Source organism: Denticeps clupeoides, unplaced genomic scaffold (assembly GCF_900700375.1).
Source record: "Denticeps clupeoides unplaced genomic scaffold, fDenClu1.1, whole genome shotgun sequence".
NCBI lineage: Eukaryota > Metazoa > Chordata > Actinopteri > Clupeiformes > Denticipitidae > Denticeps > Denticeps clupeoides.
In genome coordinates, this window is record NW_021629820.1 from 35,687 (window position 1) to 53,600 (window position 17,914).

Here is a 17,914-nt window from a genome sequence, read left to right on the forward strand (position 1 = left end):
ATAATTAGAAGAGAACAGGTGTTCAAGGACCATTTTTGGCCATTCCAGACGTGTGAGCACCAATGTTATGAACGATTTTAAGCACAAATATTCAAATGGAAATTCAAATAGCAATTGGCAATATTCAATCAGAGCATTCAATTCAATATTCAATATTCTGAACATGTAATTTGATACTACATTTTGCAATTAGCAATTCAATATGCAAAGTGATGATGTAATCCTTTTTTATTTCAAAGTATTTTGAATAATAATTAGTGCCATGTGCGATGTGCAATGTGCAATACCGCTGATCTCTTCAATACCAAGTAAAATTCAGGTTGGTATCAGTGATACTGATCTGATACTGATACTTTATCCACATTTCAGCTGCTGAGTGCCTGTTAATGAAGTGCTTTTAATGGTTTTTAAATCACTCAATGGACAAACAACAAGCTTGTATGGTATACATAGTGGTCTTTTTGGTCTTCTCTTTCTTTCCTGCTATCTTTTTCTCTTTTCTTTTTAATTTTTCTGTAACATTGGTACCATTTTACATACAACATTTCCATGTAACTGCAGTAGCAATCTACTTGTGGTAATAAAATAGAAAATGTTAATTCCTTCAACTTCTATTGTGCCATGCCTCTGTATGTCAAAGCAACATCAGATGATTTCAAATACATCGGTATTAATTAATGTCAGTTTAACAAGGTCAATGCAATCTCTAACCCTTCACCGCTCAGCTGGATTCTATTTTTGAAAAAGCCAAATAGCAAACAAACAGAACATCCTACAATTAATCTTAATGCTACATAATGAAATCAACAAGAAACAATGACAAATCTGACAAAATGAATAACTCAACACTGTTAGGGGGCAGTGGTGGCCTAGCGGTTAAGGAAGCGGCCCCGTAATCAGAAGGTTGCCGGTTCGAATCCCGATCTGCCAAGGTGCCACTGAGCAAAGCACCGTCCCCACACACTGCTCCCCGGGCGCCGGTCATGGCTGCCCACTGCTCACTCAGGGTGATGGGTTAAATGCAGAGGACAAATTTCACTGTGTGCACCGTGTGCTGTGCTGTATCACATGTGACAATCACTTCACTTTAACTTTACTTTATTACGGTTTGAGAAGCGATTTGCCTTGGTTTGTTTCAAATGTCACAAATAAATCAATAGAAGCGTTTTTTGAAAACATAGCATACTTTTATGTTCAAAACGTAATCTGCATATAGATCTTTCTTTATTCAAAATAAACTTACACTGCTCTATTACTACATGCAGAACAATGCAAATTCAAACACCACAAAAAAGCCCAGCTATGATAGCTGAAAGACCTTGGCAATCTTACCACTGATAGATTTATATTTTTTATGCATTTATTCTAAGCAACGGGCATTTGTCTGCTTATTAAAATCAGATTCGTGTTTATTGGCCACATACAAGGAATAATATGTTTATACTGTTTAAAAATATATATGCTAAATATAAATATATGTATGAGTGTACATAGGACTATAAGTGTGTATAACAAATATACCAAGAGTGTACATAAAGTGCAGCGCAAACATAAAGTGCAGTGCAAGCTAAAGGTGATTTGCAGTGTGACAGTTCAGCTGCTTAGGAGGGAGAAACTGTTCCTGTGTCGGGTGGTCCTGGTCTGCAGGAGAAGCACAGGACAACCTCAATGACCGCAGTGTAGAACTGGATCAGCAGCTCTTGTGGAAGACTGTACTTCCCCAGTTGCCTCAGGAAGTACATCCTCTGATGGGGCTTTTTGAGGATGGAGGAGATGCTGGTTTCCCACTTCAGGTCCTGGGAAATGGTGGTGCCCAGGAACTTGAAGGTCTCCACAATAGACACCGGGCTGTGTGATATGGTGAGGGGGAGCAATGTTGTGGGATGTCTCCTGAAGTCCACTGCCATCTATACAGTCTTGATGCTCTGACCAGATGCTCTAACGTTATTTATTCACAAAATTTCGCAACATACAAGACGATAAAATAAACTCTTATGAAATGTTATGCATTGATTCTTCGTGGCTCGCTATTACAGCCGTACATTGCGCAAAAGTCCGGCATCTTCGCTCGTACCGTCTGAGAATACTGCTTGAATGAGCTTGGAACCCCGTTCAAATATGGCGGTGGTATTGACGCATGCTGAGAGGCTGAATGCGACGTCTAATGAATATGTGTAGGGCACTACGTCGGGTCATACGACTGGTTTTGTGAGTGGGTGGGACCAGCCAAGAAAGGTTTATGATTGGACAGTCGATGTGACGTATTCAAATGGCATGCACATGCGCCGGGAGGCTGGGTCTCAGGCATTGTCAAAAATTTCATTAGATTTGGTGCTAGGCGCTTTTTGGAAAAAAAGTCGTTAACGGAGTATGAAATAGGGATAATGCTGCTAAATTGGCGACACTGCGCCTAGCAGCCCGATACGATTCGCACAAGATTATGTGCCAAAAATGCGCATGCGTAGAGTCTATTTTCACGCTGACTCATCCAGTGCGCAGGCGCGCAAAAAACGTTTCAGTCCTGACCTCCTTGTCATTGACGTTTGAGGGAAATCAGACGATGTTTTTACACGCTGCAGTACAGATGATCGGACGCGGACTTGTGAAGGTAGGCGTTCAGATTACTGTTGACTGTTGTAGGTAGTCGTGTGCTAGAAGTGTTCTGAAGGCTTCAAATGTCTTTTTACCGAATTTCAGGAAGTAACACGTGTGTGAGTGTATGCGGTTGCTGCTCTGACAGCAGAATATATTCTGATAATTTAAAATTTAACCATATACACAAGAATGCACCATTGCATCTGTGTCATGTGTACATTTATTTGTTTTCTTATTGGTGTCATGTTGAGTTAAAAGTGAAGAAATATGAAAGGTTGTAAAAGTTATGCCACTTTATAATCTGCTTTAATATAGATACAGCAAACATCACACCAAAACAACTTAAAAACAAACAAACAAACAAACTGTTTTATTTGTGAAAATGATGTACAGCACCTGCCCTTTTAGGCACATGTGGGCAGCAACATATTCTTCTAATTATCTATATGTATCTATATTAAAGCATATTAAGACATAAATGACACAAAGACAGACTTAACTTAACTTTAAGTTAGATGTTTTAGATTTTTTTATAATTAAAGTTTTTAGATTTTGCTAACAGCATTTTTTCCCTTGAATTAAGTCAGTCTTAATTCAGCCTATTCAACCTACTTTAACTTGTTCACACCAAAAATTAAACAGAGAATATGTCAGCAACTGTGTGGTCTATTAGCATAATTGTAAATTTAATTCTAAACCATAACGCTCCTGAAATTTCTCCAGAGTATAGTAATCAGCATATATGTCAACTGTTGACCCAAAACTTGGTAATGTATATTACCAACCCCCAGCTTGCAATCTTTAATGTTAATATATTGTACGTTTTTTCTTGATCTGTGTGTTTTAGGATTTTAAGAGATTGTGTCTCCAGTTCGTACAGTAGTTGTTTTATCACTTCATTTACAGCTGGCTGTTTTGTCTCTCTTTCTTCTATCAGCATGTGAACACCCTTCACACCAGCTGCGGGCGATTGACAACTGATAAGGTGCTACTGATGAAGTTGAGGAAAAGTACAGGATATAGCTTCATTAACTGCAAAAATGCACTTGAGAAGTTCAACAATGACATCACACAGGTAGACTGAAAATGGTAGAAAAAAAAAAAAAAGTGTGACGAATTAGACTGCTGAGTGTTTGCAAAACAAAATGATTATGAATAGTGTGTGTGTTTCAGGCAGAGATCTGGTTGACTGAACAAGCCCAGAGGGAAGGGTGGATTAAGGCCAGACGATTGGAGGGCAGGCAGGCAGGGGAGGGGCTTATTGGACTTTTCACACAGGATAGGAGTGCCGTCATGGTGGAGGTACAAATGCTTACTTACACACATGTAAAACAGCTGTGAAATTGTGGAATGGACCACAGCAGATAGGATGAGTTTCCTCCTTTTCCATCACTGTTAAGAGCTGAAGGGTGGACAAGATAAAATGTTACATTAAAATATTGTCTACTAAAGTACAAGGTGATTCGGACATGTTGATTTATTAGACGCCCTTATCCAGAGCGACTTACAATTAATAGTTACAGGGACAGTCCCCCTGGAGCAACTTAGGGTTAAGTTTCTTGTTCAGGGACACAATGGTAGTAAGTGGGATTTGAACCTGCGTCTCCTGGTATACTTGTGGTGATTATTTTATCCCAATCTTCCAAACTTGCGCACACATACACTGGGTCCATAGATTATGAGTAGGATGCAGCAGATAACAGAGGATGTCTGTCCAAATTCCAGACATATAGACTGCCCTCCTTTAAAATTAACATTGTGACATTCTAGAGGAATTTTCTAGAGGAATTTTTCTCTGTGTCTCTGTCTGTGTTTAGGTGAACTCTGAAACTGACTTTGTGGCAAGAAACAAGATATTTCAGCAGCTTGTGACCAATGCAGCTCTCACTGCGCTGGACCATCATCAAAACATCATTGACACTCAGGGTTACACAAAGGTACACAATCAAAACAGGATTATCTTGATGTATAAGTGTTGCAGCAATGTAAATATAAAATGGATTAAATCATGGTGGCAAATAATACTTATTATACTTAAAGCTGTGTTTTCTTTATTTTCAAGACCATTGGTAGATCCTAACTGAAGGCATCAAAACTATGAATGAACACATGTGGAGTTATGTACTTAACAAAAAGTGGAGACCTGGCCTCCACAGTCACCGGACCTGAACCTAATCAAGATGATTTGGGATGAGCTGGACCGCAGAGTGAAGGCAAAGGGGCCAACAAGTGCTAAACACCTCTGGAAACTCCTTCAAGACTGTTGGAAAACCATTTTAGGTGACTACGTCTTGAAGCTCATCAAGAGAATGCCAAGAGTGTGCAAAGCAGTAATCAGAACAAAGGGTGGCTATTTTGAAGAAACTATAAAGTACAGGGTGGGCCATTTATATGGATACACCTTAATAATAAAATGGGAATGGTTGGTGATATTAACGTCCTGTTTGTGATACAATAGTATATGTGAGGGGGCAAACTTTTCAAGATGGGTGGTGACCATAGTGGCCATTTTGAAGTCGGCCATTGGATCCAACTTTTGTTTTTTCAATCGGAAGAGGGTCATGTGACACATCAAATTTGTTGGTAATTTCGCAAGAAAAACAATGCTGTGGTTTTAACGTAACTTTATTCTTACAAGTTTCTGACCACTTATGAAATGTGTTCAATGTCACCAACCATTCCCATTTTATTAATGTGTATCCATATAAATGGCCCACACTGTACATAACTCCACATGTGTTCATTCATAGTTTTGATGCCTTCAGTGAGAATCTACTAATGTAAATGGTCATGAAAATAAAGAAAACACATTGAATAAGAAGGTGTGTCCAAACTTTTGGCCTGTACTATATAAACTGCATTCCAGCTGCTTGTCTTATTTTTGGACCCCCCTCTGGTGTGTTTTATTGGTTGTCTAGTGGTTAGGATTCAACACACTCACTGCTGCAGTCTGGGTTCGATTCCTGGTCCGCCAAGGGTTGTGAAAGTTTCCCATTTATTGTAAATTTCCCCCTTGTGGGACGAGATAAGATGATCCTTTTATTAATCTTATCTTATCTCTTGTGCACATCCAAGGGCCATGGAATTCACACTGCTTGTGTGTGTCTGTGTGTGTTTTGTTTCTTCCCATCAGCATGAGCTGAGCACACAGGACCTGTTGAAGTTGAGTATGAATAAAGGATCTTCATTAGCAGAACTCCTTGCTCTTACAATAGGTAAGGGTTAATCGTTGAGTATCGTTGAGTAATCGAGTAATTGAATAACAATCGTTGAGTGTTAGGTGTGCAGATTATAGACTAGCCATGGACAGCATGTTTTTGAAAATGGATTTACCTGTGTTGGTTGCCTTTAAAAACAAAAATGTAACATAACAGCAGCACTCAAATAAATCAACAGTGAGGGTTATACAAATAAGTTTGATAGAGAATCACTATATCAAAAATACATTACATTTTTTTTATTCATTTAAGGCTATGAGCATTAGAATAATTTAGATATATCAATAAAATAATGTACAAAATCTTTACTCACTTTCTATTTTGAGCACTTCAATGCTGAGATACTCATTGTCATTTACAGTAAAAACTTACTATTAATTTAATAAATTAAAATTAACAGTCTGAAATACAGCTTAGATACTGAAAAAGGTTGTCAGTTTTATATAAGGATTTCAATATGATTTCTTTGATCTGTTTATATTTTCCCAATGCATGAAATGTGGCCATTGGGGAGATGCGTGATATCATACAGGCAGTGCACAGACTGTTAGGGGTACTGACATGAAAACCATTTTGTTTTTAAGTACCATATTTAAAAAGGTTCATTTTAACTGTTTCACCACAGTCAAACTGGTCAAAGACCTTTTCAGCCTAGCAACACTGCTCTGACCAACATACACTACTCACAATATGTTAGATATATTGTCAGAGACTTAGTGGAGGTCATACATACAGTGTTTGTTTCACTTCAGACATTTTTGGGATAGGAAGGCAATTGTATTGGGGTGATACACACCTCATTTTGTGTTGGCCAATTGTGTGCCTTTGGGTTGGTAGCAGGCAGTCAGATGCTCGTGAACTCGTGTCTCAAAGTGTCATCAGCAGACTTGCATCAAGACACAGAACTACTGGCAGAGTTCATGACAGACCCAGGAGTGGAGCCCCACGAGTGACAGACCACAATGATGACCAGTACCTAAGGAACTATGCACTCCGGCATTGTTATTCAACTGCGACGCAGCTGCAGGCTCTGTTTACGAGATGCGAGGGTACTAGGGTTTCCAGACAAACCATTCGCAACCAACTCCACTGCTTTGGCCTGAATGCCAGACGGCCGTTGCAGGTGACTACTGACAACAAGACACCGCTGTGAACATTTGCAGTCGTCACAAGACCATGTAACCTAGACAATGCAGCAGTGGTCTACAGTCGTGTTCACTGATGAGTGTCGCATCAGCGTTGCTGGAGAATGCGAGTTGAGTGATATGCTGAGGTCAACATGGTCCCCAGGGTTTTCTTTGGTGGAGGATAAGTCAGCGCATTATTTGGTTATTGTACATGGCTCAGTCACTGTATGTTCTTACCTTAGAGACATCATAGAACCCATCATCATTCCCCAATTCTGCCAGCACACCCCCAAGATTTTAATGCTTCACATTGGCAGAATTGTCACAGCTCAACTTCAGGAAATTGGAGTGCCACATACGGTATGGCCATCATTGTCCCCGAACCCCATAGAGCACGTCTGGGACCAGTTGAAGCAGAGACTGAATGATTGTACCCCACCCCCACGTGACTTGGCAGAACTGCATGTAGCATTTGTGGATGAGTGGAACGCATTGCCTCACATCAATGCATCATGACGATAAATATTAATCTAATGAAAATGGTGTTCAAGGGGAACTTTTACTTATTTCATTGAATAACAATATCCCAAACTTATTGTGAGTAGTGTATGTTTAAGTATTCTATCTCAGAACAAAAACAGTTCAAAGAAATCAGTGACATTCATAATAAGTGTATGTGAACTTCTTTAATATAAAAATATAAAAAAACTTTTGTTTTCTGCAGGATGCCTGGGTGAAAACCTCTCAGTGAGAAGAGCAGTGTGCTTGACTGTGCCTCCTGATTGGTTAATAGGCACCTATGTGCATGGAGAGGTGGGCTGTGCCCAGGCTGATATAGATATGGGTCGCTATGGAGCATTGGTGGTTTTCCAAGGAGAATGCTCTCTGGGCAGGAAGTTGGCACAGCATGTGGTTGGGGAGGCACCTATCACCCTTGGCAACATGGAGGAACAATCCTGCAGCCAATCAGAAACTAGGTTTCTGTCTCAGACATTGCTGTGGGAGCCCAGCCTCACAGTGTCCCAGTTTTTACGACAACAAAATGCTCAAGTGTTCGACTTCATGCGCTTTCAGTGTGGAGAGGGAAGAGCTTGAACACAAACACACACACATACGTCTAGAATGATCCTGTATGCAGGTTACTTCTCTTTCATTCGTTCCTGTATATAGACTATGCATTTTTATTTACTTTGGATGTCAGTCTACTCCGGCTCTATCACTACTACTATTAGTACTACTATTTTTCTGTTTTGTTGATCTTCAGCAGTACACACATCTCCAGGAAATGACTGAAATAAATAATGAATTACAATGTGTTAATATTTTCAAAAATTTCTGTTGTCATCATTAATTACTCAGTTTCCAACACAACCTGAACAGAATCGGTGATCGTGCATTATGTACACTGTACGATACACGGCCAGACTCGAGGAATTATTGCATGCAAAACACTTTTTCCAATCACCGAAATAAATTCACGAACAGTGAACCAATAGCCTGTAAGATCGTGTTTTCTTACCGATCATTTACCGAACGATTCCTTGACCCGACACACATATAAATGCAATTAAATATACGTGTCTTACTCACTTCCACACAATTGTTATATATGTAGTAATGTCAGTCGTATTTTTGCTCACCCTCTTCACCCGCGGTAACCCCCCCGCCAATGCATAAAGCAAATTTTCTGCATCATGCATTGAAACGATATTTCTTATTTTTGCAATATTTCTGTGGTGAAAGAATGCTATCCTAGTCACATTATCTATGTGCGAATTGAATGAGAGACCTGCATCAATGATGACACCTTCAATACTTGGTGAGATAGAAAGGCTATCCAGGGTTATGATGTAGTCAGCCATCTTATGCCTGGCTGCTTGAGGCCCAAATACAAACGCTTCTGTCTTGTCAGGGTTTAACAGGAGAAAGTTGGTAAGCATCCACTGTCTAATGTCCTTCAGACAATTCTCTATTTTGTTCAGCTGCTGCCTCTGATCTGGCATTGCTGACAGATACAGCTGTGTGTCGTCAGCATAGCAATGAAAGCTAATACCGTGTTTGCGGATGACGTCACCTAAAGGTAACATGTATAGTGAAAAAAGTAGCGGACCTAGGACAGGACCTTGTGGAACGGTTGGTTGGTCAAATATGATCTGAGTCCAAGCAAATTATTTGTGTTATGAGTCGATAGTGACAAGGCATGATAAGTAGCAAGAGAGCAAATACACCACACGTGCGCCACACACACACACACACACACACAATCACTGATAGGTTACATCTCAAAACATGCTTTCCCAATACATAAGGTAGTAGTAATAAATGCTACAGATGGACTACATTTACATTTACAGCATTTATCAGACCCCCTTATCCAGAGCGACTTACAACCAGTAGTTACAGGGACAGTGCCCCCCCTGGAGCAATTTGTAGTATGTGGGATTAATACTTGAATTGTTTATTTATATTTTCTTTTTACTATTTTGTACCTTTCTACTTTTTTTTTTCTTTAATCTCAGATGGGCTATAGCAGGGGGTACATCCCTTTTCCCTTTTTGTATTAAATAAAAAATTTATAGTATATAGTATAGCATATAGTATGCGATTTCGGACGCAGCATAGATTTCATTTATTGCAACTCTTTGCGTTACAGATATCGCGTATACTGTTATCGCGATCAGATGAGCAAATGTTTTAATTAGCCACCCGATCAATCATTGAGGGTTGGGATATTTGTCATGGCTGTTGCCTTGACTAAACATGAGCTGTGCTGCATTGCTCGTATAGTTGTTTTTGGTGGCAAGCTGTCATTCTATTTTTTATTTTAGTCTTGTCAAGTTTTAACCTGTCAACTGAGCATTTTATTGTCATATTTTAGTGAGAATGATCCAAGAATGTTTTATACTCAACGAAAAAATTGGTGACATTTGAGTAGTTTTAGTCAATGAAAATTGTATTTTATGGTTGAGAAGATAATCACAGATTCCTGACACCCTGGGCACAAACATTTTGATGTGATGCCCTCTGGCAGACAATATACAAACCTGCAAAGTAGGATCTGATGATATATGAACAGTTTCTCTCCCCTTGCCATAACTCTCCTAAACAACTAAACTGTTACCATATCACAATTGCAACTTGGGGGCTCCTCTCACTCTCTATAGCCAAGAGAGCCCCCAAGTGCTAATAGCATAAAGTCGAACACTTGGAGGAATGGTGGACCAAAGAATATTTCCATTTTTGGATTGGAAATTATGCTTAATTTCAGTAGGCTCCTCTTCCTTACTTGATTCTTCCTCATCAGTTGAAATAAAGACTTCATCATTTCCAGTTGTCTTCCTCTGACACTTGTTCTTCATCTTAATGTCTTCCTCCTCCACAGAACTGGCTATCAGGTCAAGAACCTCTGATGTTTTTCTTTATTGTGCTTTCTAAGAGTGAAATATGATTTTGAAATATGCGCCAAGAGCTATAAACTTTTTTGGAAAATGCAATAGTTTGACCCATTGCACCACTATAATTGGCAGGGTGAAATTATCACCAAGTGATAATTGGTGAAATAATAATTGGTGAAATTATCACCAAGTTATCACCAATTATCACCAAGTGATAATTTCATGCTATAAATTTGAATAAACCACACATAATTTAACAAAAAATGTCTATGTTTTTTTCCAACTAGCATAGTCTGGAACAGTCCATGTAATTTTCAGGTGATATGGGAAAAAAGGAAAAAATGTGTCAAATAAGTTTTTTTTAAAAAGGTATTTTGTTTTAAAATGACACACACAAACCATCAAATAAATAGACATTTATAAGAACCAATTGATCACTGATGTGCTTAATCTAAAACACTATGATCCCTTCTCCATTCATCATAATGACTTACTGTAAGCCTTTTTTTTTCTAACTGAAAAAATTTGAGCAGGTACATCCGTCATCATAATGACTTAGTGAAGGCTTACAGTAAGTCATTATGATGATGGATGTACCTGCTCAAATTTAGCTATACTCTTTGTCCAGCCTCCCTCATTGTTAGACCATGGTTGAGCGCATGGTCAACCAAAGTGCCTTTGATCTTATCAGAGATTTGTTTCCTTGGCTTTCCTTGTCCTCATCCTCTTCCTCCTTTGTTTCCAACGTTGGCATCCATTGCTCCAAAAGAGAATAGCTTACCTGTTGCCCTTTTCTAAAACTCATTTTTTAATTGCAATTATTTTGTGATAGGTGTTTGTCCATGTGATGTGTTTGGATGCAGTTGCAGGGCAAATGACCTTACTTGTGCGAAGCACAGGGAATTGTGTGTATTGTTCTGAAAAAATGTGTTTTTTTAAACTGCATTTTGAGTGTATAGCAGGAATTGTGCATGAAGTTTAGCAGAATTGGTCAGGGGGTTGGTGCATCAGTTATATGCTGTTGTCAGTGTCTCAGGTAAAAAAAAATCTGGAACTTTTAAAAAAGGTTAAAAAGTCATCACAAGGGTTAAGATACCTTAATTTACCTTCTAATGTGTGCTGATTTCTTTCATAAATATTGCAAATATTAGACATGCCCTTTCTTACAGGTTACCAAAATTATTATTAATGCTTTATTGCATTATGACTATTGTCATAAAAATCTGTGGTATGGCTCCAGCTATTTAAATAAATGTATTGCTATCACACTTTGCACCACAGTCCACATTGTTTTGCAAATTGTGTTGTATTTAAGTGTATTTAAATATTTCGTTTTTACAATTAAACTAAGGGCTTCTGTGGCTAACTGAAATCAATGTGATACCTGTGATAATTAGTTTGTCAGGTTTCTGCCAGACAAGTTCAATGAATGCAAGAATTTTGAAATGGATGTCAAATAAGGGCCCTATATTACAATGTAACTTGTTAAAATGTTTAAACAAAATAATTATACATGTACATACAATTATATCATTCAAGTTATATTCTAATCTTGATGACTTGATTTTACTAAATAGTCGATGCAAATGTCAGGAAAAATATATAATTTACATAATAATTTGCAACATGGTATAGCTGAATGTGTATGTTATAAGTGTGTAATATGCAACACAAAACAACATGGTTCTCATAAGGATGTTTTTATGTTCACATAAGACTTTAAATAAACACTAATGCATAATCATCTGTAGATTATCATTATAAAAAGGCAGAGGAATAAACACAACAATAAACAGAAAATATATCACTAAACATCCAAAACGTTTATATGTTTATAAACCACTTAATACTGTTATGTTTGTTTTGGTGTGTGTGTGTGTGTGTGCAGCATGTATTTTGTGTAGATTACTGTGTGCATGACATCACCACTAACCAATAGGATTAATGGCACAAGGCAGATGCAGATCGGTCAACATAACCAAGACTATAGAGCATGCACACACACTCTCTAATACTACAGCATATGAAACACAGGAAAGGGGTACTTCCATAATACAAAAACATGGGGTGGGGGTATTGTTATTTGACCTGTTAACTGAAATATATTTAAATTACAGTTATATATGGACGTAAAGTGCAGACAATTAAGATTTATTTGACTGTTTTCATATCCAGAAAAGGTTTACGAATTTCAGCTCTTTAATATGTGCTGTCTTCCAAAAGTAACCGAACAATTGACTCAAAATCTATTTCATGGGTGGGTGTGGGCAATTTCTTCATTATTAACATAAGTACAGAAAAGATTTGGAGTTGAGTCCAGGTGTGGTATTTTTCTGTGAATATGGGGTCAAAGCTCTCCATTCAAAACAGGGCATCCTTAGGCTGTAAAAACAGAAAAAAAATGTCAGAGAAATTGCATAAAAATTCAAGAGAATACACAGATTTATACACTTTCAGCAGAAAAATAATGAATTGGTGCTCAGCTACACAAATAGGTTTGGACGTTCATGAATAATAAAAAACTTTTTTTATCCAAATGAAGAACACTCTATAGGAGAAAAATCCAAGTACAGAGGGTTCATTGCAAGGTTCAAACTGAATATGAATGTATTCTGTCGCAGAAACTCAACACAGGCTTTCCAGTCTCAGCCACGTGTGAGCATCCTGTTCAAACTGAACAAGAGCTTTACAGTTTAATGTTGTAATATTCAGTGGGAAGATTATTCTGTGGAGCAGGGCACGTTTTACTTTTACTCAAGTAGATTTTTAGAAGAGCATTTTACTGGAGTAGAGTTTAAGCAAGGAAAAGATACTTTTACCTAATTACATTTTTCATTACATAATATCATGTAGTTAATAGTGTACAGGGAGTGCAGAATTATTAGGCAAGGTGTATTTTTGAGGAATAATTTTATTATTGAACAACAACCATGTTCTCAATGAACCCAAAAAACTCATTAATATCACAGCTGAATGTTTTTGGAAGTAGTTTTTAGTTTGTTTTTATTTTGTGTGCAGGTGACTATTACTGTGCATAATTATTAGGCAACTTAACAAAAACAAATATATACCCATTTCAATTATTTATTTTTACCAGTGAAACCAATATAACATCTCCACATTCACAAATATACATTTCTGACATTCAAAAACAAAACAAAAACAAATCAGTGACCAATATAGCCACCTTTCTTTGCAAGGACACTCAAAAGCTTGCCATCCATGGATTCTGTCAGTGTTTTGATCTGTTCACCATCAACATTGCATGCAGCAGCAACCACAGCCTCCCAGACACTGTTTTCCCTCCTTGTAAATCTCACATTTGATGATAGACCACAGGTTCTCAATGGGGTTCAGATCAGGTGAACAAGGAGGCCATGTCATTAGTTTTTCTTCTTTTATACCCTTTCTTGCCAGCCACGCTGTGGAGTACTTGGACGCGTGTGATGGAGCATTGTCCTGCATGAAAATCATGTTTTTCTTGAAGGATGCAGACTTCTTCCTGTACCACTGCTTGAAGAAACTGGCAGTAGGACTGGGAGTTGAGCTTGACTCCATCCTCAACCCGAAAAGCTCATCTTTGATGATACCAGCCCAAACCAGTACTCGGACTGGAGCTCTCTGCCCTTTACCAATCCAGCCATGGGCCCATCCATCTGGCCCATCAAGACTCACTCTCATTTCATCAGTCCATAAAACCTTAGAAAAATAAGTCAGAGAAAAATATCAGAGATATTTCTTGGCCCAGTCTTGACGTTTCAGCTTGTGTGTCTTGTTCAGTGGAGGTCGTCTTTCAGCTTTCTTACCTTGGCCATGTCTCTGAGTATTGCACACCTTGTGCTTTTGGGCACTCCAGTGATGTTGCAGCTCTGAAATATGGCCAAACTGGTGGCAAGTGGCATCTTGGCAGCTGCACGCTTGACTTTTCTCAGTTCATGGGCAGTTATTTTACGCCTTGGTTTTTCCACACGGTTCTTGCGACCCTGTTGACTATTTTGAATGAAACGCTTGATTGTTCAATGATCACGCTTCAGAAGCTTTGCAATTTTACGAGTGCTGCATCCCTCTGCAAGATATCCCACTATTTTTGACTTTTCTGAGCCTGTCAAGTCCTTCTTTTGACCCATTTTGCCAAAGGAAGGAAGTTGCCTAATAATTATGCACACCTGATATAGGGTGTTGATGTCATTAGACCACACCCCTTCTCATTACAGAGATGCACATCACCTAATATGCTTAATTGGTAGTAGGCTTTCGAGCCTATACAGTTTGGAGTAAGACAACATGCATGAAGAGGATGATGTGGACAAAATACTCATTTGCCTAATAATTCTGCACTCCCTGTATACATTCTAACTAACATATACATTACTTAATACCTATGTTTTACAAGTTTTGTAAATAAAAGCAAATCTCAAAAAATACAAGTTGCTAATTATACTGTGGTCAAATGCTACGGAGTCTTACTCAGCCTCTGAAATTGAAACTCTGTCATTGTGAAATACTGCAGAACAGTACAATGTGCACACAGCAAAATGTGTCCTCTGCATTTAACCAATCACCCTTGGTGAGCAGTGGACAGCCATGAGGGGCACCCATGGAGCAGTCTGTGGGGACGGTACCTTGCTCAGTGGCACCTCAGTGGCATCTTGGCAGTTCATGGTTTGAACCAGTGTTACACAATAGTCTGTGACCATTGTACCCTAGGAACACTGTTTAGTTGATTTGATCAGATACCAGATTATGTATTTGAATTATTATGCATTTTAGACTATTTGGTTGGTTAGGGTTATTTCTAATCCATGATATGTGGTTGGTAAAAACTAAATATTGTTTAACAAAATTTTTAAATATTGTCTGAAAGTAACGTATTGCAGTTGGCATATTTACGCAAGCATTAACATGTTAAAAACATATACATGTATATGGAAATGCATATATCTAAATGAGAAACGCAAAGGCTGACACTGACAAATGAAGATATGTGTGTTACGTAAAAAGTGTGCAGGGCTCGTGTATTAAAACTGGGTCACAAGATATGATGGTCACAGAATATGGTGCAACAGTGGCAACTTTCTGATTATGGGTCTGCTTCCTTACTCGTTAGGTCACCACTGACCCAGTGGCCATCTGGTGGCCTACCAAGGAAACACCAAGTTCAAGATGAGTTTTATTGACATTTCAGCTACATACATGTTAGACAGTACTTTGTGAAATGAAACAATGTTTCTCCATAACCAGCTGCTACATGTAACATTTAAACATAAAGTGCATTTGTGCCACATCAACAAACTGGGCTACATGAAGTGCTAACATAGACACACAGGCAGTGCAAGACAAGCAGTGCAGAAGTAACAAGAGTAACATTAATTAAAACATTGCATAGTCTGGCAGTGAGTGCCCAAATGCTTCGGTACATTTTTTCAGATATTAAAAGTGCATGAAAGGAGTGTCCTTCACAATGCTGGTTGCTTTTCTGATGCAACGTGTGGGGGAAAGATGATCTTCTCAGCTGTCCTCACTATCTGCTATAGGGTCTTGCCCATACACCAGTCTGTCAGTAGTTGCACTACTTCTCTGTATGCTGACTCATCATTCTTGCAAAAGCAAGCATTGGCAAACTTCATAATTTGATGTATGATGTGATGCATCACTGCACAGTTGTGTGTCAGCAGGGTGAACAGCATTGGACTAAGCACACACCCCTGAGGAGCTCCAATGCTCAGTGTGGTAGTGCTGGAGATGCTATTCCCGATCTGGACCAACTGAGGTATCTCAGTCAGGAAGTCCAATATCCAGTTGCAGAGGGAGGTGTTCAGGCCCAGCAGGCGCAGCTTCTCAGTCGGGTGCTGAGGAATAATGGTGTTGAATGCTGAACTGAAGTCTATGAATAGCATTCATGTGTATGTGTCTTTATTGCCCAGGTGGGTGAGGATCAGATGCAGGGTGGAGGTAATGGCATCATCCTTAGAGCAGGTTGATCGACAGGCAAATTGCAATGGGTCCAGGAGGAATAGCAGCAGGGTCTTCATATGTTTCATGACCAGCCTCTTTAAACACTTCATCATGATGGGCGTGTAAGTGCAATGTGATGGTTGTCATTAAGACATAACACTTTTTCACTTTAGACACATTGAAATGATGGCGGTGCTCAGTAAAATATTAAAAAAAAAAAATCTGTCAGCTGGTCTACACATTCTCTGAGCATCTTCCAGGAATGTTGTCAGCTCCAGGTGCCTTTCGTGAGTTAACTCACATCTGCTGTGTTTGCGTACTTTCTGCCTGTGTGCATGCTTTTTGCCCTTATCCAGAGTGCCCTTATCCAGAATGACTTACAATCAATAGTTACAGGGACAGTCCCCCCTGGAGAAACTTTGGGTTAAGTGTCTTGCTCAGGGACACAATGGTAGTAAGTGGGATTTGAACCTGGGTCTTCTGGTTCATAGGCTTCTAGGCTACTACCCACTAGGCTACTACCACCTGTGATTAGGGAGCCGCATGCAGCTTTTTCATCCTTACACTGTGGTTCCCTGTGACTTAAGAAAATAAATAGTTTTATAGTTTTTATACATTTTTTTGTCTCAAGTTAGGGTTATTTGAAGATAATTTTGGTCTTGTAACATTAAAATGCAATGTGTTTAATTTTTTGTCACTCAAAATCATAAGTGTCATAAACGCAGTATGTACATGCAGACCACCCCCACCAGAGCTGTTTGTCAGTTTGTTCAATTAGACTAGCATTTCAAAATCCTCTGGGGTGGGTAGACAAATATTATTTTTTTAAATAAGATTTTATAAAAATCCGCACACTAGCCTAATTTTTTAATACATAGCATAAACCTTCTTGGTAAGGGAGAAGCCATTGTCCACAGACACACTGTGTCAGTGTCCACACATAACACACTAAACCTGTAATGTGAGTATCTGCAGCCAGGTTTCCATCCAATTGTAAAGTGAAAATGAAAATTTTAAGATATAAGATACTAATAAAATCTATGAAATATTTCTGGTCACATGGTTTGAATTGCTTCACATTTACAAATTTATGAGGCCAAGATATTGCCATAGAATTTTTATGAATTGAATGGCTTATTCAGTAACTGAATATGGGGGATTTGCATTAAAACATTGGATGGAAGCTTAGACATTCCTGCAATTTCATGTTACAGGACCTGGACATATTCACTTGAAACATGTATAATGCTCTTTCTTCCTTCCTCTGTTCCCCCTTTATGATGAATATGGAGATCATAGGTTTGAAAAAAAGTGCTAGGATTTGGCTACTGGAAGTGCTGTACTTGGTCTTAATTTAAATTTCTGGGTTCTTTATTGGTTAAATCATTTACCTCTTCAATTAGCCTCTCCTGGTTACTGTGCAGTGTGCAGTGGTGTGCTGCAATGGTGATGTTCGGCTGGAGTGGAGGAATCTACAATAGAAAAAGTAATTATTAACATTAGGGGAATAAGAAATTAATATCATGCATTAGGCATACCTTGGTTTTGGAACCATAGTTCAGTTTGGAATAATATATTTTCAGTCCAGCAGGGATAAAATGAAATCTATAAAAAAAAACTGACC

At 38.6% G+C, this 17,914-nt stretch overlaps 2 protein-coding genes across 3 annotated transcripts in view; one reads left to right on the top strand and one right to left on the bottom strand.

Annotated features, from left to right (window-relative positions):
• Positions 1-2,426: 2,426 nt before the first annotated feature.
• LOC114775163 (elongation factor Ts, mitochondrial-like) lies at positions 2,427-8,433 on the top strand. Of its 2 annotated transcripts, XM_028966454.1 has the most exons (6): positions 2,428-2,608; positions 3,533-3,670; positions 3,769-3,897; positions 4,413-4,532; positions 5,729-5,810; positions 7,665-8,433. In XM_028966454.1, exons 1-6 carry the CDS (start codon positions 2,441-2,443, stop codon positions 8,033-8,035), a joined length of 1,008 nt encoding a protein of 335 aa, XP_028822287.1. In that variant the 5' UTR covers positions 2,428-2,440; the 3' UTR covers positions 8,036-8,433. The 2 variants fall into 2 exon arrangements, with proteins under 2 accessions (XP_028822289.1, XP_028822287.1); XM_028966456.1 differs by lacking the exon at positions 3,769-3,897 and having other exon boundaries at positions 2,427-2,608.
• A 3,586-nt stretch (positions 8,434-12,019) lies between these two features.
• LOC114775164 (SWI/SNF complex subunit SMARCC2-like) overlaps positions 12,020-17,914 on the bottom strand; it is a 35,063-nt gene continuing 29,168 nt past the window's right edge. The window contains exons 9-10 of the mRNA XM_028966457.1: positions 17,682-17,762; positions 12,020-12,717 (exon numbers count right to left, since the gene is read on the bottom strand). Coding sequence (XP_028822290.1) covers positions 17,704-17,762 — 59 coding nt within the window. The 3' untranslated portion in view covers positions 12,020-12,717; positions 17,682-17,703. The remainder of the gene's footprint in view (positions 12,718-17,681; positions 17,763-17,914) is intronic.

Bases quoted from the DNA above. Each gene is read 5' to 3' on its own strand.
- LOC114775163 (XM_028966454.1), top strand. From the start codon at position 2,441: ATGTGCCAAAAATGCGCATGCGTAGAGTCTATTTTCACGCTGACTCAT. The intron at 3,671-3,768 runs GTAGACTGAAAA...TGTGTGTTTCAG, and splicing joins TCAACAATGACATCACACAG to GCAGAGATCTGGTTGACTGA. The intron at 5,811-7,664 runs GTAAGGGTTAAT...TGTTTTCTGCAG, and splicing joins ACTCCTTGCTCTTACAATAG to GATGCCTGGGTGAAAACCTC.